This window comes from Falco peregrinus, chromosome 1, assembly GCF_023634155.1.
Source record: "Falco peregrinus isolate bFalPer1 chromosome 1, bFalPer1.pri, whole genome shotgun sequence".
Classification (NCBI taxonomy): Eukaryota; Metazoa; Chordata; class Aves; order Falconiformes; family Falconidae; genus Falco; species Falco peregrinus.
Window position 1 is genome coordinate 28,655,832 of NC_073721.1, and position 24,758 is coordinate 28,680,589.

The window sequence follows — 24,758 nt, forward strand, 5'->3', positions numbered from 1 at the left end:
AAGTCACTTGCCCTATGTGGCAAATCAGACATGCCAGGCACATGGGCTTGTGTGAGATGCTGCTTAAAGTGCTTTTGCCGGGCTTGGTTTGAGTGACTTCTCTTGTTCTGGCTTAGACATGTTGAATGTGCCGGTGGAGATGCTCATGAGGCAGTAGCGGGGGGCAGATTTCCCAGAGGTGTCAGGGGAGAGTTGCCTAGCACGCACACCCCCCCCCCCCCCCCCCCGACATATATACCATGGGTATATACTTGGGCTTGCACAAGCCTGCTGCAAGTGCTCAGAGAGCAGTGTCTGCCAAGGCTGTGCCTGGAGGAAGGGGTTGCATGATGGAATCACTGGCCCATCTCTGCTGGTAAGTAAACCTGGCCAGGGCACAGCTTTGCCCACTGGCTTGCCATCCTCTGCATTGTCTGATGGAGGGCACAGTCCCTGGCAGCCCTGGGCCACCAGCATGGTCCCAGGTGAAGCCAGGGCACAGCTGGGGAGATGGCATGGGTCAGAGACGGCTCCCACTAGTGGGACAGACAAAGGCACCTTGTTTGGGGGCAGAGAAAGACGTGGGTGTGAGTTGTGCCTTTAGGGCCAGAGGGCAGTCCCCAGTGATTTTTCTTTATCAATGCATTTATTAGTTGACTGGAGGTGGGCGGCACCTCTCCCCTGTGCCCACAGGTCTTTACCTGGGAGGAACAGGTCACATCCTGCCTCTCCTCTCCAGGGAGAGCCGTGGGGCTGCCCTGCGCTCTGAGCTGCAGACGGGGACTCTGCCTTCTCCTTGGGAAGATGCTCGGGGGTCAGGCTTGCCTCTGTCAGCAGAGGTGTCGTGGTTTCACAGCTGTGGTGGTGGCCGGGTGTCACGCTGATGGTGGGGATCTGCCTCGCTTGGCGTCCCTGGCAGGATGATGCCCTAATTCCTAGCAGCCTCCCCCTGTAGCAGCAGGCAACAAAGTAGATCCGGAAATTCCTGAGCTTTGGGAAGTGGGCTTTAATGTAATTAACTGCAACAGAAGAAGAGGTCAGATAATAGGGGCAAAGGTTTCTCTTTAAAATGAAAGAGGAGGTAAATGAAACCAGCTGCTCAGGAGCCAGTGCACTGCCTTCATCAAATATAGGATGATGCTCATGGTCCTGCGCAGCAAATCGTGGATCTTTCCAGAACATCATTTTAAAGGCAGCACAAGACCTGAAGGTGACAGGATAGTCAGGTTTGCCCAGGTGCCCTGGTGCCTGGCACTGTCCTTCTCTGGGAGGCACTGTGGGCATCCTGGCCTTGCAGCCTGCCCAAGAACAAGGGCACTTTTGACTGGCCACTGTGCTCAGCCCTACTTCAGTACTGTTCCCAGCTCTTGTCTTTGTGTCTCAAGTTTCATGCTTCAGTTCCAGCTAGGGATGGGGGCTGGGAATTGGGGTGGTGCATTTCCTAGCACAAATCCCTGCCCAGCCCTTGGCCAAGTACTCCCCCTGCACTATGCTCTGCTTTGGTCACCTCCACACTGATACTGTCACACTTCCCTTTGCAAAGTGCACTGATCCCATCCCGTGTTTCTAGGGCATATTCAAATTCAGTTTTTAGAAATGGGATAATGTAAACAGAAGGGGGAGAACTGGCCTCAGCTTTGTGTAGTATAATAGGGCACCCAAAGTACATGGTCTTTCTTCTGAGACATGTCATCTAGGATTTAGTTGCTACATCCCGTTTCCTTGCCTGGCTCTTCTTGTGTTCCTAAAGATTGTCTGTCTACAGTGATAGCAGCATCAGATCAGGGGACACAATAAGTCAGCTCTGCATGCAACTGCCCATATCTGTTCTATCCTATATTACGAGAAACGGCATGGTCTGCGCCCACGGTGGGCATGCTGATATCTCCTAGGCTTCGGGGCCAACTGATGCTGCATCATACCCAGAACCCAATGGAAGATCTGCCAGCCTGTGTTGGAGAGGGATAGCTTGTCCATGAGCTACATGTCTTCTGCCTCTGCAGAGTCGTGGCTGCCAGAGAACCCTGCCTGTGCTGGGGAGGGTCTGTCCATTCGTCTCCTTTGGCACTCAGACCTTGCCGGCACCAGGAGAGGAGGCTGTGGATGGTGCAGCCCCTGGGGCTGGCTTGGCCCAGCTGCCTGTGCACCGTACTGCTGCCTGGGGAGGTACTTGTCAGTGCTGGAGCTCTCTGCAGCTGCTGCTGGCTTTTTTGGAGGTTGGAGAGTTGTGACTGTTCAGGATTTTTTTTTTTCAAGTCAAGTGCACTGAGTCATTGTAAATATCAGGAAAGCTGCTGCCTTTGCTCTTGGGGATAATCCACGCCTAATGAGCACTTCTCCTGCTTTAAAGGCCTGACAGTTGTTTGCATTTTGCGGCTTTCTATACCACCTTTACTGACAGTTGGATTTCTCAAAAGGAAGTGCCCTTATCTCAGTGACGAAGCCTACAGCTGGAAACTGCTCCTGAGTAGCCTGGTAGCAGTGAAGACCTCAGTGCCTCTCTCTTCCTTGCAAGCCTTGTGCAGCTGCTGCCATTTTCTGTCTTTCCCATTCTGGGGAGGTTGAAAGCACTTCTTGGTGTCCCAGAACTTCACAGGCAGATCTGCAAGAGATCCTTGCATATCTTACAGAAGCTTGTCATTGTCTTCATGCTCTGCTTAAATACCCAAAGAGGATGTGCTCCCCTCCCTGCAGCCCTGGGAGACATGCTACCAACAAGATTTCCTGATGCTGAAGTGGGTTTATTTTTTTTCTTTTCATACTTCTCCCAATCCCCATTTCTCTGGTTTGTTAATGAAGGTGTCAAAAAAAATGTGACTGTGGCACTGTCCCAGGGCATTTCTCTTCCCTGCAGGGTCTTGGCTGTGCTCAGCACAGCAGCTCCTTCCTAGGCTGCCTCCTCCCCGCAGCCCCTGGGCTGGCAGAGCCTCCTCTGCTGCTGCCTCTGGAGAGATGTTCCTCTCCCTTGGCAGTGGAGCTGTGGGTCACAGCACACCTCGTGCTTGAATGAGATGATGGGGAGGTGCAAGCCTGCCTTTGCTTTCTGAGGGGTTTATTCTGGGCTCTGGAACCATACTGACTTGTGCAGACAAGCTGAACCCTACAGAAAGCCTGCTGCATTGGAGGGGCCATACACAGACTGAGGTCTAACTCCCTCTTTTTCCCAGTCAATGCAACCTTCTTTTTATGGCCTTTCAGGCAGCTTTTGGCCCAGGTGATGGGGTTTTTGGTCCACAGCAGACTGAAAAGATCATTTCTGTTCAGTTCTTAAGTGCTGTACTAAAATCCAAACATCTGCCATCCCCAGAGTACATTGCTTTGTAATTTTGTCTTAAAAAGTAATCTCTGTAAACCCCACTGCTGCCTGCTGCTTACAGATCTGCTCTCCTCCCGGCAGCCAGTGGTTCAGTTGTGTATAAGTGATCAGAACGATTTTGAACACTTCCTAAGTCCTCCCCGGAGATAATCTCTGCCCTTAGCACCTTCTAGTCACCATGGTCATACAGAAACGCCTCTTGCCTCCTTCCCTGGGTTACACATCGGAGTGAAACTGGGGTGTGACTGGCATGATCCCATGCTTTGCTGGGGACGCAGCTGTGGCCGCACACCTGGGGGAGGGCTGACAAGGGAGGCTCTTCTTGTTTAATGCATTTGCAAGTCGAGCCTGTAATGCATTTCTGTTCTGGGACAGTGAGTGCTGGCGTTGTTCCCCCTTGGTCGCAACCTTGCACAGCTCCAAGCACATTTATTCTGTTACCTGTGTAGTGACTTGGAGCAGAGACACAAAAATCCTCTCTGAGCACTTGTGCATGTTGCACATGTGCCAGGTGCTCTGGCTGAGGCTGAGTTAGCCCATGGCATCCTTTGGGGATGCTCCTGCATTCCAGCACCCAAGTAAAGCAGCCGCTACAGCTTTATGCTGGTGTGAATGAGATATATGTTATGGAGAAATCAGCCCTGGAAAGGTGAATCCACCTTTCTTCAGACCCCAGGTCTTCGGCCCATTATGCATCTCAGCACCCATGGCTGCACTGAAGTCTGTGGAGAAGGAGAAGGATCTGTGTAACTGAATGCCAAGTGGACAAGGCTCCAATGAGGAGTGGGAGGCTATGGCTGAGCCCTGCCAGCCCCAGCCAGAGCTGCTGTGATTCCTGTGCACCTCTGTCCCCCCAGCACGGCTCCAACATGCTCCGTGGCTCACTGTGTTGGGTAACTGATGCACACTGCAGATTTTGGAGGAGGATGTCAGAAAGTTCTTCTTGCAAAACCTATTTATCAGCTAAATGGCTGTCCCAGGGTTATGCCAGTGCATGCTGCAGCAGACGTTCTGGTGTCTCTGCAAGGCTGGGAGGAGCCTCTGGGAGATGTGCAAGGGCTTCCACTGCTCCTTGCTTGGGGGCTGAGGTGCCAGCCCCAGACATTTCCTCAGGAGGAGCTGGCTTTGATTACCTCCAGCCACAGGGTGTTTGCACTCCAGGACAGACTGCTTTACCTTATGTCCTCGAGCCAGGAGACAGTATTGAGGCATTTCAGAGTCTTCTTCCCACACTTAGAGACAGATGATTCGCATCACGACTGGCAGCACTATAGCTGTGCTTTGTATAAGAAAGCATATGGAGAACAGGAATCAGCCCTCTGTACAGGCAATTCTCCCTGGCATTCCCAGGGCAGAGGGGATTTCTGTGAGAGCAGGACTGACTTATCTGTGTTTTTAAAACTGTGTGTCCCTAAGACAGGGGACAGGTACAGATGGGACGAGCCAGGTGAGCAGAAGATCTCTCAAGATCTCCCTGGTCGTGCAGCCCAGCTGCAGCTATCACAGGCATCGTGTGGGTGGGAAAGAGGGTCTCTTTCACTGGGATCTCCATGACATCAGTGCAGAGAGTGCTGCCAAGCCTTTGTCGGTGGCATTTTGCTCCCAGCCTTTGGTTTTCTGCTCCCAGAGTTTCACCAGCAATAGTCAAGAAAGTGCAAAACTTCCCGTGTTTTCTGCAGTGCAGGATGCTCGGTGTTCGGGGTGTGTCCAGCTCACACACTGTTTTGGAGACTGAAAGCATCTGCCAGACACCGGCATGGCCAGAGGGCCAGGGCAGGGCAGGGTGTAATCAGGGACTCCCCTGGAGCAGAGGAGGCTTCTTGGCATGTGGCAGCAGCAGGGTGGGAGGACGTGGTTCTGGGCAGAGCTACTCCCAGCTGTTTGATCCTTGTCTTCCTATTTTCCTTCCAGTTACTACATCGATGGTCGAGTGGCCAAAGTGACGGACTTCCTGAAAACTCGCCTGTTAGACACACTCACTGACCAGATCAGGAAAATCCAGAAAGTGCGTGAGTGCAAAGGGCCTGCAAGGGGTGAGGGGGCATTGTGCCCACGGTGCCCGGTCTTGGCACAGCTCGTGGCCGGGGCTCTGGCAGCAGCACTGACATGCTCCCACAGGAGCTGCTGTGGGGCAGGGATGGAGGGCGGCTGTTGGGGATGGCTGTGCTCCCAGCTGAAATGCAGGCAGCCCTCCTGCAGGGAATGGGAGGACAGACCAGGCAGCATGATGCCCAGCCCCCGTGTGGGATGTGTGGCAGGCAGGTCAGCAGGGAAGCGGCCACGGGCTGCAGCGTGAGGTAAGCTGTGTGCAGGTGTGCCAGGTGTGCCAGGACATGGGCTGGATGCACAGGGCAGGGGCCGACTGCCATGCAAAGCCTTTCTAAAGTGGCCACCTGGCTTGACACTCTCATCTGTCCATTCCTGTAGCGAGCAGCATGTAATGTGGATATTCTCTGAAACTTGCTCCCAAGGACAAGGAGCAGAAGGAGCAGCCAGGCAGTACCAAACCATCCCCAGCGCAGCCATGCCTGCGCAGGAGGGGGCTCCTACTGCAGTACCTTGCCCCACTTGCTCACAGTGCCTAAAAATGCTGCTTGCAAAGTTGTGATAGTTGCATTTCCAGGGTGATTTTCACTAGTGAAGAATCATGACCATTATGAACAACTCTTTTTTTTTTTTTTTTTTTCCCGATGGTCATGTTTTGACTGTGTTATAAAACCCAGCTGTTGCTGGCGTGTGGTGTCAGAGCCCATGGCTCTGCCTGGCTAACACAGCCTGCAGCGAGCGCTCTTCTCCCTGCCGGCTGGGGGGACCCTGCTCACATCTTTAGCAACTGGGTAGGTGGTGGGGGCTTTGCAAAGTCCCCCTGCTTTGGCTGATATGGAGGCCGTGACTGTGAGTGGCCCACTCCGCTGTCAGTCCTGGAAGGAGTAAGGAGCACCTAGTAAGCGGGGAAGGCTTTAGGGACTAGAGGAGATGTCCATCTATCTGTCTTGTCTAAGTTTTCATACCCTACCAGTCACCACAATGTCTTACTGTTGTAATTCCTTCAGGGAGAAACCATAGGATGAGTAAACAACTCAAAAGAGGCCCCGGGAAAGGGGATGTGAGGGTCAGCACAGCAAAACTGGAGAAGAGCTGCTTGCTGAGTCCTCTGGCACAAGCTGGGAATCATCCATGCATGTGGATGATCCTCCTGCCGCGGGGAGGCATGAGGCAGCTGGCGGGATCAGCACAGAGGCAAACCAGAGGCACTGGCTTGCCCTGCTCCCACTGGGGGTACAACACCCCAACAAAAGTGGTGGCACATGTCCCACCTCTACTGCAGGTTGGGAACCTGCTGGGAAAGGAGCGGGACCCCATCCATCCCCAGACCAGAGGCAGCAGGAGTTGCCCTTAGTGCGGGCTGGGGGAACCCTTGCACCCACAGGGCAGGATTTGGTCTGTGCGGGGCAGGGCCAAGGAAGGGCTCTCCCGGGAATGCCAGTGTGGCTGAGCAAAAGCACAGCACTGGGTGCTAATAACCTCCAGCTTGGCTTTGAGTCTGTGCATCCTGCCGGGGCTGATTAGAGCAGCTGGGCTTGTCCACTTCCCTGTTTTATTGCTTCCTCTCTGACTGGGGAAGGTGGCGGGCTTAGATAATTACAGGCAGGATGCCAACACCTCTGGGGCTTCAGTCAGGGATATCGACTCTCACAGGCTGTGAGTGGGAGGCAGCCCAGAGCTGGCGTATTTAACATCTTTGAGGGATCCCAGTCCATCTAGCACATTCCAGCGCTCCTCACTAATGGGGCAGGATCCATCAGGCTGTGCAGAGCGCTCCTTGGGCCACTGGGTTTGCAGACATCTGGTCGTGGGAGCTTGTCGCCCGGCCTGGAGAAGTGGGATTGCAAGAGAGAGGACGGGGCACTGCATGGTGCCAGAGGCTGCTCATGCTGGGAGAGGGCAGCTCCAGCCATCTGAGCCCTCCCGTCCCAGATGGCATCTCACAGGTGTCTGCACTGCCAGCTGGAGCCTTGTAAGGGGTGGGCCAGCATGTTCGGACCCACGTGTCCCGCCTGTGCCAGGGACACCTTGGCTGGTAAAGTAGCCCCTGCTCAGCCACACCTGGAGGCATCCACTACTTTCTTCTCAGGTGTCCACCATTCCTCCATGTGGCTTCAGTACGTGTCCCAGTACTCCCACACCACATAGCCGCTGGGGCTGGGGTGCTCCCCGTGGCAGGCAGCCACCTTGCATAGGGACATAGAGAGCTGAGGTGATGTGGCAGGGCAGCCTGCAGAGTGTGTGGGGAAACCACAAGGAAAGAGCAGGGTCTGGGTTTGGGAGCATGAGAGCATGTTTGGGAGGGTGTGTTTGGAGCAGCTCCAGAAGATGGATAGGGGACATGTGACATTGGCAGGAGAGAGTGAGGAACAGTGTCCCACCACCCACCCATGGTGAAGACACCTAGTAACCATGCCAGGGCCAGGCAGGCACTGACTGCCCAGCAGCACTGTTACCGAAGGGCTCTGTAAGCCTTCCCAGGGTGTAGCATAGGAGATATCTGCCTTGGCTTTAAATCACAGGTTCATGAGAGTCATTTTGGTTGCTTTTCCCTTCTGTGCAGGTAGTGAACACATACACACCGGGGAAGAAGATCTGGCTGGAAGGTGTTGGCACAACCTCAGCCGGAGGCATGAACAACCTCTCCGATTCCTATGCGGCCGGGTTCTTGTGAGTTATGCCAGCTTGCTGGTGCCAGGGCACTGCCACCCCCACGGGCTCTGCGGGCTTGGGTGCTGCAAAGCCACTGCAGCTGGGAGAGGGCCAGCTCCGTGCCCAGAGAGCCCAACTGTACCCCCCTTGGTGCTCCCCAGCAGCCTGTGCACTGTTATTTCCTCTGTAGAATCTATTACCCCTCCTCAGCTCTGCTTTCCTGTAGGTGAGCCAGCCTTTGGCATATCCAGAGTAGCAGAGTAAGGAGGGGACCGCGTGGGATCCCACACTGGTATCAACGGTGTGGCCGCAGGGCATGGGCATGGAAGGGAGGTGTGATTCAAGCACCCCAGCTCTGGGACCCCAGAGCTGCCATCCTGACAGGCTTGCCTTGCTTCATAGCTTGGGATCACCTGGGCTTCCTCCTGCTCTGTGTTTTTGGTTCAGGCTGCAGCTATATGTCCTTGCATGCATTCACTCCTGGGGCGTCTGCCCAGGGAAGTGCTCAGCAGAGTTCTGCTCTGGAAATTGTTTTCTCTCCTTCTTCAAAGCTACAACCATGTCTGGCTCCTGGGGCTTGTCTACTGGCACAGCCCCATGGCATTGGCATCCTGCTGCAAAGCCCCAGTTCAGATCTTCAGAGCTGGCTGTCATCATGAAAGATGGAGGAAGATTATCCAGGCTTTGCAGGGAGGTGCGAGGACATGCCTGGGGTATCAGGGCTGTGGCAGGCTGTGAGGGTTGAAGACTTTTCCCGGGGTGTGTGAGGAGATAGGCTGGTGCAAAGGTCTGGTCCCCACTGCTGAGATGGTGGGTGCGGAGTGCTGGCAGGCTGGGGAGCGCCCCCGGCTTTGAGCACAGGGTTGTGATGCTGAGGTACATGCAGGGGCTCAGGTACACAGTTGGGACATGCAAGCCGGGCACAGCTGGGGCAGAGGTGGCTGCAGTGGGGGGAGAGGTGTGGAGGCTTGCCAGGGCAGGGATGGTGGGAGGTCGTTAATACCTAGCTCACAAAACCATCTGTAAGCTTCAACTTGAGGTGCTGGGAGCAGGCTCCAGGTTGAATACATGAGAGCAACGCTGTGTTCCGGAGCGCAGCTGTGCCACTGGGGCTGGGTGGTCCTTCCGCAGCAGCCTGACTCTGCTCCCTCCATCCTCAGGTGGCTGAACACGCTGGGCTTGCTGGCCAGCCAGGGCATCGATGTGGTGGTGCGGCACTCCTTCCTCGACCATGGCCACAACCACCTGGTGGACCAGAACTTCAACCCCTTGCCGGTAGGTCTGCCCAGGGGCATTGCGCTGGTGCTGGCTTCTCCCTGCTCATTTTGGGGGGGATTTTCTCCTTGTGACCTATCTGAACTCTGCTTGAAAATTAATTTTTCCAGATGTTTCTTGCAGTGTTAATAGGAGATGTTAGTTCACATCAAATGCAACATGTTGGAGGCAGATAGGAGAGCAATACCTCTGTAGCTGAAACTTCATTTGGTGCCCAGGGTTGGTAGCACAGGAGGCAGGCTGGTGCTACTGAGGGGTGCCAGTGCAGGCTGCAGAGTCCGAGGGAGGGAGGGAGGGAGGGAGGGGTGTGGCAGGACCACCATGCATGGCACAGGGCAAGCAGCTGGTTTGCTAGTGGTGAGCTGGGCTGGGGGAAGCCAGGCTGGAGCCTTAGCACTCGGCTTCAGATTTCTAGAAACCAAAGTGAAGGGAATTTGAAGGGCATTCCCAGCTTCACAGGCAGCAGTGGTTCTCACCAGTGCCCTGCAGCATCCCTCACTCTTCAAAAACACCTGGGCAGGGGGGAGTTCCCAGTACACATGGTACTGATAAAGAAACCATATGAAAACCCCTGTTAAAAGTAGCAGGTTTCCTTTTCTGGGGGGTGGGGATAGAGAGCAGCTAGTTAATACGCTGCCTTGTAGGTGGAGACCCTAGCAGGGCAGCTGGGCGCTCTGCACGTCCCCTGGAAGGGATTATGGGTCTGTGACCCAGCAAAGGCTGCTGGCAGGATTGGAGATCTGCTTCGGGGAGGTGCACAGCCCTGATGCTGCCCTGGGATCTCAGGGGGTGGCCGCAGGGAGGCAAAGGCTGATGGAGCCACCTCTCAGTTGGCTCTACCTACTCAGCCAAGAAAACAGCATTCCCGCAACAGCATTCCTGGGTGTCAGGGAAGGATGCGGGAGAGCTGGTGACACAAGGTCTGCGCTAACTCCCCCAGCATGGCCTGGTGGGTGGCTCGAGAGAGCAAACCAGTGAACAGGAGAGCACAGTCCCCTGCTTGTGCTGCTCCAGGTATCTCCTGGAGCACCCTGGGCTCCCACATGTACCCCTCTGGCAAGCATACCTGCCAGTTCTGGGTACCTGGGCTGGGGAAAGCCTGGCGGGCTTTGAACTTTGTTTGAGATGAACCTGAGCCTGGGGCAAGCACTTGATGGATTTCTTCTGAAGAGCCTATTCCCCTGGCCAAGCCACATCCCCCACTCCCCAGGAACTCAGGACCCCCCTAGATTGCTCCTGGCTAGATGGGTGCAGGCCAGCTCCTGCCCGCCAGGCACGTGGGGCAGTGAGTGGCCCATGGCCAGGTCTCCCAGCACAGTGTGGGCAGTGGGTGGCCCATGGCCAGCTCTCCTGGCACAGCTGGGGCAGGAGCCCTGGAGCAGCTGGAGCACGCATGCAGTTAGGAGTGGGATTAAAGCCAGGGAAGGAGTTAGAGGAATAAACCCCAGGCAGTGGAGATCTTTAAAATGGATTTTGCTGTTGTTTTAAAGATAAGTCTCCCAATAAGTTAGATGACATCCCCCCTCAGGGCTGTTTCCTCTCTCTCCCATGTGCTTCAGTGTTGATCCCACATCCCACCACTGTGCTCCTGCACAAACTCCAGTGGTGCTTCCCCAACCCCTTTCCCTCAACTCCTGTGCTATAAAAGAGCCACGGACAGGTGCAAACCAACAGGGAGTTTAAAAGCTGCAAATACCAAAAAGCCCAGCGAGACCAGACCGTGACCTGCTCCGCGGGACAGCGGCCACTCTTTTCCCGTGGGAGCTATCAGGGAGATGAAAGCCGCTGGCTGTACCTGCACAGGGCCGCGGCACTGTGAAATACAATCTGCTTATTAGCTGCCACGACAAAGAGGTTTCCGCATGCCAGCTGGGCGTGAGGCAGCTGCCTGCTGAGAGAAGGGCTGCATCACCACAGCATCAATCAAGGCTCCAGCTGGCAGCTCCTCAGAGAGCTGGAAGCCAGGGCTGGGATCCCGATAGCAACCTTTGCACCTCCTCCTGCTCCCCTGCCACTGCTGATCCCTGCTTGTCAAATAAGAGGATGGCACGTTTCAGGGTGCTGAGCTGGAGCTGAGCCTTTTACAGTGGTGTCCTTAGGTGCTGAGTAGCTGCACAGTCCAGGGAGAGCTTCCTACGTGATCCAGGGATCATGCAGCGATGCAAATACAGCCCTCCATCCTTGTGCTAAAGACCTTCCCAGATAAAACCAAGTGATTTGTAGTCCATCGCCATATAAGCACTGCACTGCTGCCACGTGAGCCCTCCTCCCTGTCCTTCAGCTGGGACCCTCGGATGCTGCTGGTTTTGCTTATGTTGGTACTGTCTCTGTTAGGGCATGTTACAGCAGATAGCATAATGAAGCTTGTAAAATGTGGCGTAGGCGCCATGTTGGGGGATTGGGGAGTGCCGATAATGGGGGTCACTTGGTGGACACTGCTGTGGGAGTCTCAGTTTCTATCTCACCACATTTCTTTCTGCCTCTCCCCCAGGACCGCAGCGCTGAAGGGAATGTTTTTGTTAAGTACAGGGAAGGAGCAGGCAAATCACTGCACCCCTCTGTGTATAGCAAGGTGATAGCTGCTGTCATGGGCCATGCTGTGAGCTAGCGAGGGGTACCAGCACATTGGGCTGGCAGAAGGCACGGCTGCTGTCTGGGCATGGGTGCTGGGCAGCAAACCCGGGCAGCCTGGTGAGGCTTGCTCTGTGTTTTCTGCGGGTTAGCCTTGGATTGAAAATAAACTCGTGACCTCTGGCCATTTCAGTGGGAAATGCAAGAGCAACTGGGAATAGCTGTTTGCAAGCAGGGGTGCAGTGAAACCTTGAAAGCAGAGGTTTAAGTTGGTCTATCCCCAACTTTGCACCATGGTGCCTTGCCAGTGCAGTGCAGCCTGGCTCCTGAAAATGGTCTCAGGCAGCAGCAGTGTGGCCAAGGGGTACTGCAGCTTCATGGTGAAATTAGGGAGATGCTCATGTCTCTGCTGGGTTTTCTGCACACAGCTGGCTCATGAACAAAGCAGCATCTTGTGGCTTCTGGGGCATCTTGCAAGAGGCATGGCCTTTGCACCCCCATCCAGGTCCTTCACCCATGAAAGCAGCTCTGAGTGCCCGTCCTGGCTGCAAGAATTGCCTGTCCACCCTGTCCTCAGAGGTGGTGCCATCAAAATCCCCTACGAGGGACAGGTGCCACAGCAGCGGAAGGCAAGGTCATCTTTCTGAGTCTCCCTCCTGGTGCAGATCTGAGGAAATGGTTTTCTCTTGCTGGGCTAATGAGGAGCAAAGCAGGAGAAACTGGGTGACATGAGGTTCCCTGGCCCTGGCACAGACGTGATCAGGCTGGGGAATAGAAATCCTCCAGCCAACCTTAATGCGACTGAGCTCAAGTGTTTTAATGCCTTGTTATTTTGAGATAACTTTTTCATGTATGGTTGGAGTGCTTTTCATCCTGAGTGATTGGGGCAGCCAGCTGTATAATAGTCAGGGCTTGTGCTTGAGAAGCCCTTCAAATAAAGCATTTTGCAGTATGTCAGTCTGCCTCCCTGCTCCGGAACCCATCTGTACCCATGCGTGGGAGTGAGGAGCGGAGGAAAGGAGGGCAGGAGCAGCACTGATACTCACTTTTCACAAGGCAGTGCCTTTGAAATGCTGCTCTGACATTTAGTAGCTCTAGGTTCATTTCAGGCACACAGTGTACATAGTCTACCTCTCTCTCCTGAAACCCGTCCAGAGGGATGCGATACATTTATTTCACTGGAGAGCCCCCCCATGTCAGCGTGAGCTTTCTTTTCAGATTGTTACAGTATGTTAAAGACCTTTCTGAATGCTCTTCCATGTGGCAATCCTGTCTCTTTTATCCATCCTTGGTAGTCATTTCTGCTCACTTAATGCACAGTGCTGTAAGGTTACACCTACGTGTAGAAAAACTTGGGCATGTTTCTAGGCAGAGCCCGAGCAACACAAACCCCATGGAAAAGGCAAAGCTGAAATCCAGACTTCCATTTCCTGGTAACTGTGGGTCTTCTTGGACCTTCTTCTAAAGACTGTGGACAGTGAGATACTTGGTTCTCCAAAGTTAGGGAGATGCTAAAACTTCTTTTCTGGATATAAGTTTTGTATGCTGCATGAGAATGGCCCAGAGGGATCACAGAGTGAAGCAATGGCAGGGGCTGCCTGCTCAGCTGTGGTAGTAGAAGACAATATGATATTGCCTGTGAATTGATGGCGTCCTTGAGAAAGCATCACAGCACTGCGGAGGTCTGTGCCTGACAGTGCTGTGGTCAGACGCTTGGATGCTGCGGGTGATTTTTCACCTCCTCTGCTTAGCCCAAAGGCACTGAGGAACTTGATGGGAAAGTTACTATCTGTCCTGGAGGAGGGAAGACACCAGGCTCAGATCAGGTCTGTCCTTAGTGATCTGTTCCCTTCCTAACTGGGTTTTCATAAAAGCCCTGGTGTGAACAAGCTTGGTGCCAGGCTGCGGCTGTCCCCAGCATCCCTTGAGGTCCCTAGGGCATGGTGTGAGCCGCACCTTGGGCTGCACCTGGCGATTCGGTACCAGGGGCACCAGCCTGACCCATCCCAGGCACCTCCCCAGCAAGGCATGGGTTGGGACCCCAGTGTCTGGGTGCACAGAGGCAAGGGGCTCTCCAGCGAGGTGCCGTGCCAGGGGTGGGAGCTGCTGCCCTGACCATGCTCCTGCCTGCCGCATGTATGCGCTCCCCAGTGCGCTCATTAGCTGAGCTGCCTTGGCCGGAGGTGCTGCTAATTGCAGCTGGAGGTCCCAGCCGTGTCCCTGGACGGTGCCTCTCCCACCCCTGCGCTGCGCGGGAAGGGGCCCTTCCCAGACCAGGGCTGCGGGACTGGGTCCTCGCCCACCTATGCCCATCCCCACCCTGCCATCTGGTCGCCCAGTGGCTGCCCAGCTGCTTGGCTGGGCAGTGTCCAGAGGTGAGGAGAAGGCCTGGCATCCATAGGGGGAAGCATATGGAGAGCCCTTTCCTGCAAGCGCTTGCACTCCCGCTGCCGAGCCCAGCCAGCTGGCTGCGGGGCCGGGGGAATTCAGCCCCGCTGCTGCGCCGGCCCATCTGCACGCCCAGCACTGAGTCACCACGCTGCACACACGCAGCTGGCTGAGCTGCCAGGGGTAGGACTGCGGTTGCTGTTCCCCCCAGCAGGGACCCTCGGCTTTGGGGTCACTGTCAGGGAGAGGGCGGCTGGGTCAGGCTGCAGCGTGCCATGCGCCGCGCAGGCAGAGGCAGAGGCATGGTCCCAAGCCTGGGAGCGACAAAGGGTGGGGGGAGGGAGCGGGTCCAATGGAGCTCGCACACACATGGAAACTGTTCCTGATGACCATAAATCTGCCACGCGGGCGTCTGGCACCCCCATCTGCCCCGCACGCTGGAGCACTGGCTCTGGCAGGAGCGACGCCTGCAGACGGGGAAGGGGTGGGAGAGGAGAGGACAGGCAGGAGCTGTCTGTACAGGATGTTCATTCTGGCCATGGGACCAAGGGATGAAATCCCGGGCAGTTCAGGTGTGTGGAGAGGAAAGGCTTTCCCAAGAGATGTCAAGCCGGAGCACGGCCCACTGAAGGGAAGAGTGGAAATCATGCCCTGCAGAAATCTCCCAGCCAGCCCTGGCACGAGCACCTGAAGCAGATCTGAGCTGGGCATCCTCTCCACTGCCTTGTCCTTTCAACTATGATCATACCATGTCTCAAGGACTGCAGCATCCTCTGCTTTCTGCACTCTCGCTGCATTCGGCTTCCAGGAGCTCTTAAGTCTGCTCTGAGGCTCATTTTATTTGTGAACCAGGAGACAGATTTAAAGCATCTAAACTCTGCTCTCTGTCACAGTGGGTTAAGGGGCCTTTCCCTCTTAGTGCAGCATGAAAAAGGTCTTTGAAGTGCATATGCTTGAACTCTCAAATGCATCAAAGCCATGCTGTGGCTGGCAGCTCTGGCACCCACCCACCAGAGCTGTGGGACTTGCGCAGACCTAGAGCCGGGCTGCTCCTCCTGCTCCGGGAACTGGGGCAGAGACACACACTCCGTCTGAGACAGGCAGCTGTGGCTTGTACTTGGAAGGATGGACACGGCCACTGCCCACGCCTCCCAGAGGCACTGTGCTAGTGGCACACCTGCCCACGTTGGTGACAGAGCCATCCTGGGGCTGTGGGGGCAGTGGGATAGTAAAGCCCTTCCCAGGGTGGGTTGGTGTTTGCTGAAGGAGCAGAGGGAAGTAGTGTTTGGGTGAAAAGCAGCAGAACAGAAAACAATGAAGTTGCATTTTGTTTCCAAGCCCACTGATCCAACAGCTCTGCTCCCTTCCTGCAGCCTCAGGTCTCCTGGACCCTGTTTGGGAGAGGTGATGACAAAAGAGAAGTTTGGCTGTTCCTCCATCTGCTCAGCTCCCAGGGAAGGTGGAGGCCACTGGCTGGGGACCAGCTTGTGAAGGGTGGTGATAGACAGGACCCACTTCCCACTCGCCCACTCGCCACTCTATAGGTGCCTGGGCAGGCTGTCCCATCGGCACCATCAGTGCCCGGCAGCAATTCCTGTGGCTGCTGCTCCCACAGCAGGAATTTTGCCTTAATGTCAGTGTTTGGTCTTTCTCCGGGGTGGAGAAAAAGAGCAGAAGAGACAGACACAAAGGTGAGGGGCTGAGCAAAGGGTGTAGCGGTTCGAAGGCTGTGAAGATGTGATGCTCATCAGAGACTTTGCACGTTGTGCTGCTGGCAGAGCTGGAGGAGACCCTGGCTGTAGGATGAATGGCTGATGCTCAGCCCAAACACAGAGCTTGTGGTGCTGCTGGCACCAGCGGATGAGAATGCTGCTCTCCGGGCCCATGGGTGCACACACATTAGCATGTTATTTGGGATGGGAGTAACTCTCTTGGCTGTCCCCTTGTACTGCTTTTTGGGACTTATTGCAGAGCTGTTGTAAAATTGGGCCCTGGTTTCCTTTCCCTAACCATGAGTAGGTATTCAGTTTACAAGACCAGACAAGAGCCAGCCTGCCATAAGCCCCCATAACCACACAGGATGCACAAAGCAGCCACAACAACAATAGTTCTGCTCTACATAGCTGCTCCTGGCCCAGCTAATGGAGCCATTGCCCTCCCTCGTCATGCCTGCCTCCCCTCCTCTCCCTCCATAGCCTAAAGGCACTGGGGTGTGGGACTGGCAGCCCCCACTACAGCCCCTTCAGCTGTAGACTCTTGCTGGCAGAGAAAGCTGCAGGGAAGATGTGAAGGCAGAAGGTGATGTAGGGAAGAGTGGTGTGAGATGAGACACTCACAGCCATTAGGGCAGGAGGGAAGAGGATCAGCATGGTGAAAACAATAGACACCCTGGCAGAGACGTCAGCAGCTTCAGGCGGCTGGTGGTGGGCACCTGCAGGAACCAAGGCTAAGCAAGAAAGGAACTGGGAAGCATCAGCTGATCCTTTCACAGGTGCAGGAGCCTGGATCGAAGCAAGAGTCTGTCCTGCCCAGGAGGGACAGGGCTGTGTGGGCAGAACGGAGGGAAGAGTCAAGGGGGCTGCTTCACTGAAGCATCTCTCTGTGTGCTGGCCCCATCCTCCCCTGCTGATGCCACAAGCTCCTGGCAGCCCAGTCCACCTGAAGCCCCCTCGTTTGGGGCTAGGAGGAGTGTTGTTCTCCATTCATACACCTTCTCTAGAGTGTCCCCTGTGGTGCTCAGGGCACACCCGCAAATTCCCCCAGTGCAGCGGCAAATGTTGCAGAAAACTGCTCAAGTACTTAGCTCTTCAGGACCCCCACATGATGAGGGTGCACATGCAAAATGGCAAACAGCTCACATGCCTGAGGACAGATGCATGTAAACTCGTGAGAACAGCATCAGTGCCCTCTCCCATTGCTGATCATTTTGGCTTCAGCAATTGTTCCGTTTGGGGAGAGGCTATGCCCTGCTCTGCTTGTCTCAGGACCTTGCACAGGATTTGGGTGAGAAAACCTCTAACTCCCACAGTCCAAGAAGCACATAAAACTCAGGGATAATGTTAAAAGCGGCATTAGTCCAGCCTTGCTGAAGGAACGACCAGCCATGGCTTGAACAGGATGTAAGGACCTCCACAGGGAGAAAGCTTTGGATGCTGAGGATCTCTTTAATCTAGAGGAAAAAGAAAGAACAAGAACCACTGGTTGGAAGCTGAAGCCAGACAAATTCAAGCTGAAAATAAGGAGTGGAATTGTTAACAATGTGAAGTTTAACTGCTGGAACAGACTCCCTGGGAAGTGGCGGCTTCTCCATCTCTCCAAGCCCTCGCAACCACAATCACTACTTTTCGGGATGATGCTTTTGCCAAAAACAAACCATCAGGCTCAACAGAGGGATAAAAGAGTAAAACTGTCTGTCCTGTGATGTACAGGAAGGCAGACCAGCCAGCTCGTCTCTCCATATGGGTTGCTTGGACTGTGGAGAAAGACGGATGAAGGTTGGAACAATCTATAACAGGCTGTTGAAACTCAAGTGTGCCCGAGGGGTGGAGGAAGAGCTTGGGCAGCTTCAGAAGAGGGAAGAAGCAAGAAGAGGAAGGGGGCAAGCAGCAGCCAGTTGATGCTGCTGGTGACATGGTGACATGGTGACACAGACCCATGCCCCAGCAGCCCCAGCCAGAGGAGGCTGTGCACTGCAGGGTCAGCAGCCTGCTCGTTTGAAGTTCAGCTGCCTTTGCCGGTTACAGCCCCCAGGAGACCAAAGCAGGACCAGCAGCTCCATTACTCTGGTTTTCTGGTTATGGCAACATCTTCTCACATGTGGTGAGTGTGGACTGAACAAACTCAGGTGGGCTGGAAAGCTGCTTTGCTGCCTCTAGGAGCGAGCATGGGAATATGCTCCTGCACCCTTCCTAATGGCTCTGGAGACGGGATGGTCTGGTTAATAGGTCTGTCTGAAGGTCTGCCTAATCAGCCTTGTTTCCAAAAGCTGAAGTCTCTAAAATCTCCTGCAATTAATTAGAATGTGCAAAGAGATTAATTGGGACCCTCTGGGATTTCCCTGTCTACTGGAAATCTGGTGGGTCTTCACTGGCTCAGAAGATGTGGCTGGCCCAAGCTCTGCACTTCCACTCACTTGAGACAAGCACCTCTCCTGCCTGGAAATCTGGGGTCCCGGCCAGGAGACCTCCTGAGGCACAGGACAGCTTTGGCTTCAGGTGCTCCTTGCTTTCAGCTCTGAGGGCTGCAGTGGCAGCACTGCTTGATGGGTCTGCAAAGTAATTAAAGCAAGAAAGCTCCCTTGATTCCCAGGGGACTAATAGTACACCAGATTCCTGTATGCTAGTCCTCCTCTGTCGCTACAGCTGTGTTGCTGGCTCAGCCCTCACGACCGAAGCCCTCCATGACTCCAACAGCCAAATTCTTTCTCTGGTTGTACTGGTTGGAACCACACATCTCCCTGGGCAATGCCAGGGCTGCCTCTGCTGGGATGCCCGGCACTGTGCTGCAAGGCAAGCACTTGTCTTTGCAAGGGACATGTGGGTGCTGCCAGCCTGGGGGCCATGCTCACACAGGGGCCACACTCACACAAGGTTTGCCATATGGGAGTGGGTGCCAGCTGCTGTCAGGGGTCCAGGAAGAGGTCGCTGATCAGTGAAAAAGCCACCCTGCCTTCAGCCAAACTGGGTTTCAGGAGCAACTGCTTCCCAAGCTGGTCACCATTCGAACAGGAGCCAGTGGCTACAGGTGCCCAGCAGCCTCGGTGTGATTGTATCTGGGTTTCACTCATGCCAGTGGTAGGAGCAGGCCCAGAGCACCAGCCCAGCTGGAGAAATGCCCACACCTGGTGGGTTTGTTTCAGTCATGCTAGGTGCATGATGGATTCATCATTGAAATGCTTGGTGTCACCAGCTCCTGGTAATTTATTGCAAGTAACATGATTTTGGCCTCTGCCGCAAGCGGACTTGTGATGATGCGAAAAGCTGCAGCTGTCTTCAGTGCTTCCCTGCAGTAAGCCGAAGAGCTTAAGTGCCTTGAGGCCGGTGCTGATGACTCCTTTTCCAGCCTCGTCATTTTCTGGCCCTCCTTTGAACTCTCTTTGGTACTTCCACATCCTCCTGAAAATGGAGACTTCAGAGTTAGCCTTGCCAGCAAGGCAAGGTAAAATCACTGCTGTCCCCTCACCTCCTGCAGATGCTGGAGGGAGAGGTTGGTCCCTGCACTGCCCTGGGAGCATTGCCTGAGCCAAAATACTGAATGCTCAGCCGTGGTCATCTCACACTTTGCACAATAGCTCGTCTTGCATCACTGCTGACTGTCCTACCTATCTCATGATTTTTCTTAGAAAAGCTGTGTAATCTTAGCTGGATCAGAAGCCCTCAAAACATGGCCAATGCTTCCCAGAAAGACAAGCATATGTCCTTGTGCCCAGCCCAGGAGAAGCTGGACAGCACAGCTCTGCCTGTGAGCTGCCTCAGCAGGAGCCCCAGGCTCAGCTCCCCCAGCTCTGCAGGGAAGCAGGGTTTGCCAAGGCACCCTTGGGAAAAGTGTATGCTGAGACACGAGATTTGGCAGCAGCTGGGGCAGGTTGTGGGGCTGGCAGCTCCCTGTGCCCCCACATTGCAAATCTTGCTGCTGCTGAGCCTTGGGAGCAGATGGACACCAGTGCTGAAGCAGGAAACCCCTGGGGGACTGCCCTGCCCAGAGGGGTGGATGTGGAGCTGCTGGCGCCAGCTCCTCATCAGGACGTGGCCATCGCGAGGCCCCTGCATAACAGCTCTTGAGACTCACAATGAAATTTTGAGGGTAGCCACGAAGTCTCTGGCCTCTATCACTTCCATAACTTGCGGGCAAAAGCAGCATCTCCTCAGTGGAAATAAGGAGAATAGGTGGGAAACCCCAGGGGAGCTGCTAGAAAGCCCTAAGAGCCTGAGCTGATGGGTAGCTCGGGGCACTGAACTCATTTATTTTCAACTCACGACCGTGGGGCTAAATCCTGTAATCTGTGCTCACCTTTGGCCTCACCGTGAACTCAAGTAATTACTCATCTAATGATGCCTGATAATTGGCGTGGCTCACTGGGGAGCCGGCAGTGTGCTGGGCATGGCTGCTCCCACCTGCCATGAGCCTGAGCAAGGTGGGCTGGCACAGCCCCTGCAGCATGGCACAGGGACATCCCCAGGGTGAGGGAAGTACCGCCAGCCAGCAGGGACCGGGACAGGGACAGTGCACATCTCTGGGGACACACATGTCCGTGGGATCAAGCAGCTGCAGCTCATCCTTCCTGGGAGCTTCGGCCTCGTGGGCTGAGCCTCCTTGGTGTGCACAAGCCTCTCCCTTCACCTTCGTGTCTCCGCTGAGGGCTGGTGTTTGCAGGGGAAGCAGTTATCAGGCTGGTGTGGCACAAAGTCCCATGGTTTTTGGCTGGGAGCAGTGAGAGGAGAGTGGAAGGCGGCTTTTCCTCCAGCACTGTGGTAACAGCTTAACCAGAAAGTGGGAAGTGGGTTTGGATCTCCCTTTGTTAGGTCAGCCCAGCACTGCTGGAACCGGTCAGCTTCTGCTGAGTGGAGCTGGAGAGGAGACGGGGCTGGCAGTCTGGTCTGGCCAGTGGGTATTTGCCTTGTGCCGGTGGCTGCTGCAGCGCTGCTGTGTTTCATCTGCTGGCCTCTCCATCCAAAATGCGTGTTAATCAGGGGCTGTGTGAGGGCTTCCCATGCACAGGGTGGCTACCTGTACCTGTATGGGGTATCTGCGCTTCTGTCTGCCCATCTAGTCCTGTAGCCTGGGGCCCTAGAGACCCCATTCCCCACTACATGCCCTTTTAGGTGGCAGGCCCCTTCTGGGTGCTATTCTGGCCATGTAGGGCTTTCCTTGTGCCTACCCAGGCAGTGTGCAGAGCCACGAGGCGTTTGATCCATGCTCCTTTCCACATCAGCAGTCCTCCTCGCTGTGTGGGTCAGACACTGCCAGGCAGAGCAGTCCCTGGTGCCAGCGTGACCGTCGCTGCTGGCATTCAACATTGCAGATGGGGATGGGGCACGTGGTCCCTCTGGGGCAACTGGTCTGGGTTGTGCAGAGGGGGCTTATCCAGGGTGCTGGTGTGTGTGAAAGTGCCCCAGCACCCAGGCAGTGCCCAGCACACCCACAGGCAGCACCCAGAGAAGCAGTGTGAGAGGCTCTGTCTCCCTGGCATCACCTAGGGTGCCCAGAGCAACAGCAGGGCAGAACAGCAGGCAAGTGCCTGAGCCTGCCCTTTCCCTTCCCACAACCCTGCTTCATTTACCACACACCTCCCAGCTTCTGCAGCGGATGAGTGGGGGGCCCTGCCGGCAGCAGCCTCCATCACTGCACAGCCTCACGGCCCTCCCCGGGGCTTGGGGCCCATCCTGTGTGCGAAGCGAGGCTGTGCCCTGCGGGAAAAAGTAGTATGTGGTGACGTAATTAAAGGCTGCATCATTAACGCATGTGTGCAGGGGCTGAATGTTTTGTGTTTCTTGAGTGCTTGGCTTCCCTGTACTCTGTTCATGGGTGCTTAACTTCACAGGAGGCTTTAAAACAGGTGAAATTCCTCTAGGAAGTGGAGCAGCCTCGGCAGTCACCAAAGCCAGTGTGCCATGAACAGAGCTGGCGAGCACGGGAGAGCTCTGGTGTGCTCCAGCCCCATGTAGAGGGTAGGGTAGGGGGTGACCTGCATGCTCCAGAGACATCACCATTCCATATGCATCAGCTGGAGCTGGTGCACAAGTCCATGGCATGGCTATGTGCAGGTTTGTGGGAACGTGCAAGGGCATCTATGCCACGCCCCACCCTCTGGGCTCCTTTAGAGGATATCGGTGTCTCTCAGCACAGGCAGCGATGCTGTTTTGGCTTGGACTACGCAAAAAAAGTCACCCTGAAGCAGACATCTGGCACACAACATTTTCACCCCAACAGCCAAAGTTTTGCTAGGTTGTAGGCAGGGATGCCAGCCTGTCCTGCCCATTCTCGCTGTGAGTCGGGGGGACTGTTGTGCTGCTGACTGTCCCCTCTGCCCCCCAGGACTACTGGCTGTCCTTGCTCTACAAGCGCCTCATCGGTCCCAAGGTGCTGGCGATCCATGTGGCTGGTCTGCAGAGGAAACCCCGGCCTGGCAGGGTCATCCGTGACAAGCTCCGCATTTACGCCCACTGCACCAGCTACCACAAGTAAGCAGAGCGAGGGAGGCAGGGAGCTGCAGGAAGGTGATAAACAGGACCCCCGGGAGATGGGGACCATCAAGGACATGCTGGGGCAGGAGCCCAGGGTTTGGCTCCGGCAAGGCAGGTTGGCTTCCCAGGGGACTCGCTCGGGTGCCGCTCTGGCCACTGTCGCAGCGGAGGGAACACGCAGGAATGGTGATGCCTCCGATGAAAGTCACGGCAAGCTCTGCCTGGGAACGGGGCCGGCTGGGGCTGGTGCAGCGGCGGCCAGGCAGCCCCAGCAGCAGAGATCAAGGGGGTGGATTTCACACGAGGGGCCCCCGGTCGGTCGGGTTACGCGCCGGGCTGCGCTGCCGGGGAGCCCGGCCTGGTTATTGTTTCGCTGATAAGGTCTTTGAAAGCGCCCCAGCAAGCCGGGGGGGTGGCCACCTCCTCTGCAGACACAAGTTGCTATTGTGGAGGAGGAGAGACTGTTTCTTTACACAGTCCAGATGCTTTCAACATGCCTCCAGCTCGGTAGGAAACCTTGTCCAGTAACTGACAGGTGCAAAGTGCTTTATAGCCTTTGTTTGGGGCTGCCTGATTAGGCAGGGACAGAGGATCAGTGTCTGGACCTGTCAGTTAGGTGCCCGGGGCAGCGAGGGCAGCTGCCACCCGTGCACAGAGCTCCCCTCCGTCTTGGCACCTTTCTTGCAAAGGGCTGGGGGGGGCTGTCCCGAGACCACACCACCACCACCCCGCGACACTCTCTTGAGCTGTGCCACCCCTGGCTGAGGAGGGGGGAGGCTGGAAAGTTGTCATCAAGGAGCCAGGCTTTGTGATGGCGACGTGGCATCTCCCTATGGAAAGGGGCAGCTGGGATGATGACATCCTCTCTGGATGGCCGCATGAGGCCAGTGCTTGCAGAAACCCCCAACCCGCTTCTTGGCGGTGACGCTCCCAGGGACTTGCCAGTGCTGCCCTCAGCTTCCACTCTTCCCTTTGCAGCCACAACTACGTCCGGGGGTCCATCACCCTTTATATCATCAACCTACATCGCTCCCGGAAGAAAATCAAATTGGCAGGAACGCTGCGGGATAAGATTGTACACCAGTACCTTCTGCAGCCCTATGGCAAGGATGGGCTCCACTCCAAGTAAGTGCAGTGCTGGTGGCTGGGGCTGTTGCTGCCACCCTGTCCTCGATACCACTACCCCAACCCTCTCCTGGTCCCACAGGTCGGTCCAGCTCAACGGGCAGCCACTGGCCATGGTGGATGATGGGACCCTCCCTGAGCTGAAGCCTCGTCCGCTGCGGGCCGGCCGCACTCTGGTCATCCCCCCACTAACCATGAGCTTCTATGTGGTGAAGAACGTAAACGCGCTGGCCTGCCGGTACCGATAGCCCGCAGCCCAGAATGGACCCACCGGCCCCGCTCCTGTCCCCACGCACTCCCAGGAACGCGCTGCCTCCTCGGCAGCCTGCACAGCCTCGCAGCAGGGCCACATCGGGCAGGCACCACACCATGCCCTTGTCCTCATGCCCTGGATGTCCTCCGGTTTGGCACCCTCTCCTACCCTGTGGCCACCGAGCTCCACTTGGCCTGGCCACCACCCTGCCAGAGCGGTGCGAGGGTGAATTTGCAGGGCCTGCCGCAATCTGTCCCACAAGCTGCGAGAAGCACCCGGGTCCGGTGCCCACCGGCTGCTGGGGAGGGCTGGGGTGCTGAGCCCCGGTACAGCCCACGATGGGCAGCCCCCTTGTCCCTCTGCCCCTCAGGGTGACCCCTCCGGCAGCCGGGTCCCCCTTTTCCTCCGCACCTTCCCGGGCGGCGGGCAGCGCTGCCGGTGCAGCAAGCGCATGGAAGCAGCTCCCTCTGCTGCCGCCAGCCCGGTCGGGACCGGCGCGGGGATGCTGCGGGCAGGGCGGGCCGGGAGAAGGGGCGCCGGTCTCTGCCGCGGGCCGGGGGGCTCGAGGGTCCGCGGCTGGAGATGTGGATAGTTAAATGATACGGCCCGGAGCGGAGCGGCGGGGCCCCCCGGGGCCGTGAGTGTGTCCTGCCCGGGAGAGGGGCGGTGCCGCGGGCAGGAGCAGCCGGGACGCGCCGAGACGCTACCGGAGGTGTAATAAAGTTGGGCTGTCAACGGCGCCGGCGTGTCCTTTCCGCCACGAGTCGGGGCCGGGCGGGAGCGGGACGGGAGCGGGAGCAGGACAGGAGGCCCGGGAACCGGAGCGGGAGCGGGGCGGGGCCGGGCCGGGAGCGGGGCAGAGCCGGAGCGGGAGCGGAGCCGGAAGCGGGAGCAGGGCAGGCGGAGTGGGAGCGGGAGCGGAGCAGGGTGGGGCCGGTAGCGGGAGCAGCCCCGGGAGCGGGTCCGGAAG

At 56.2% G+C, this 24,758-nt stretch overlaps 1 protein-coding gene across 1 annotated transcript in view; it reads left to right on the forward strand.

Moving 5' to 3' along the window:
* Positions 1-24,526, forward strand: part of HPSE2 (heparanase 2 (inactive)) — a 112,011-nt gene extending 87,485 nt beyond the window's left edge. The window contains exons 7-12 of the mRNA XM_055801085.1: positions 5,207-5,300; positions 7,905-8,011; positions 9,154-9,268; positions 22,262-22,407; positions 23,389-23,535; positions 23,618-24,526. Coding sequence (XP_055657060.1) covers positions 5,207-5,300; positions 7,905-8,011; positions 9,154-9,268; positions 22,262-22,407; positions 23,389-23,535; positions 23,618-23,783 — 775 coding nt within the window. The 3' untranslated portion in view covers positions 23,784-24,526. The remainder of the gene's footprint in view (positions 1-5,206; positions 5,301-7,904; positions 8,012-9,153; positions 9,269-22,261; positions 22,408-23,388; positions 23,536-23,617) is intronic.
* Positions 24,527-24,758: the final 232 nt, after the last annotated feature.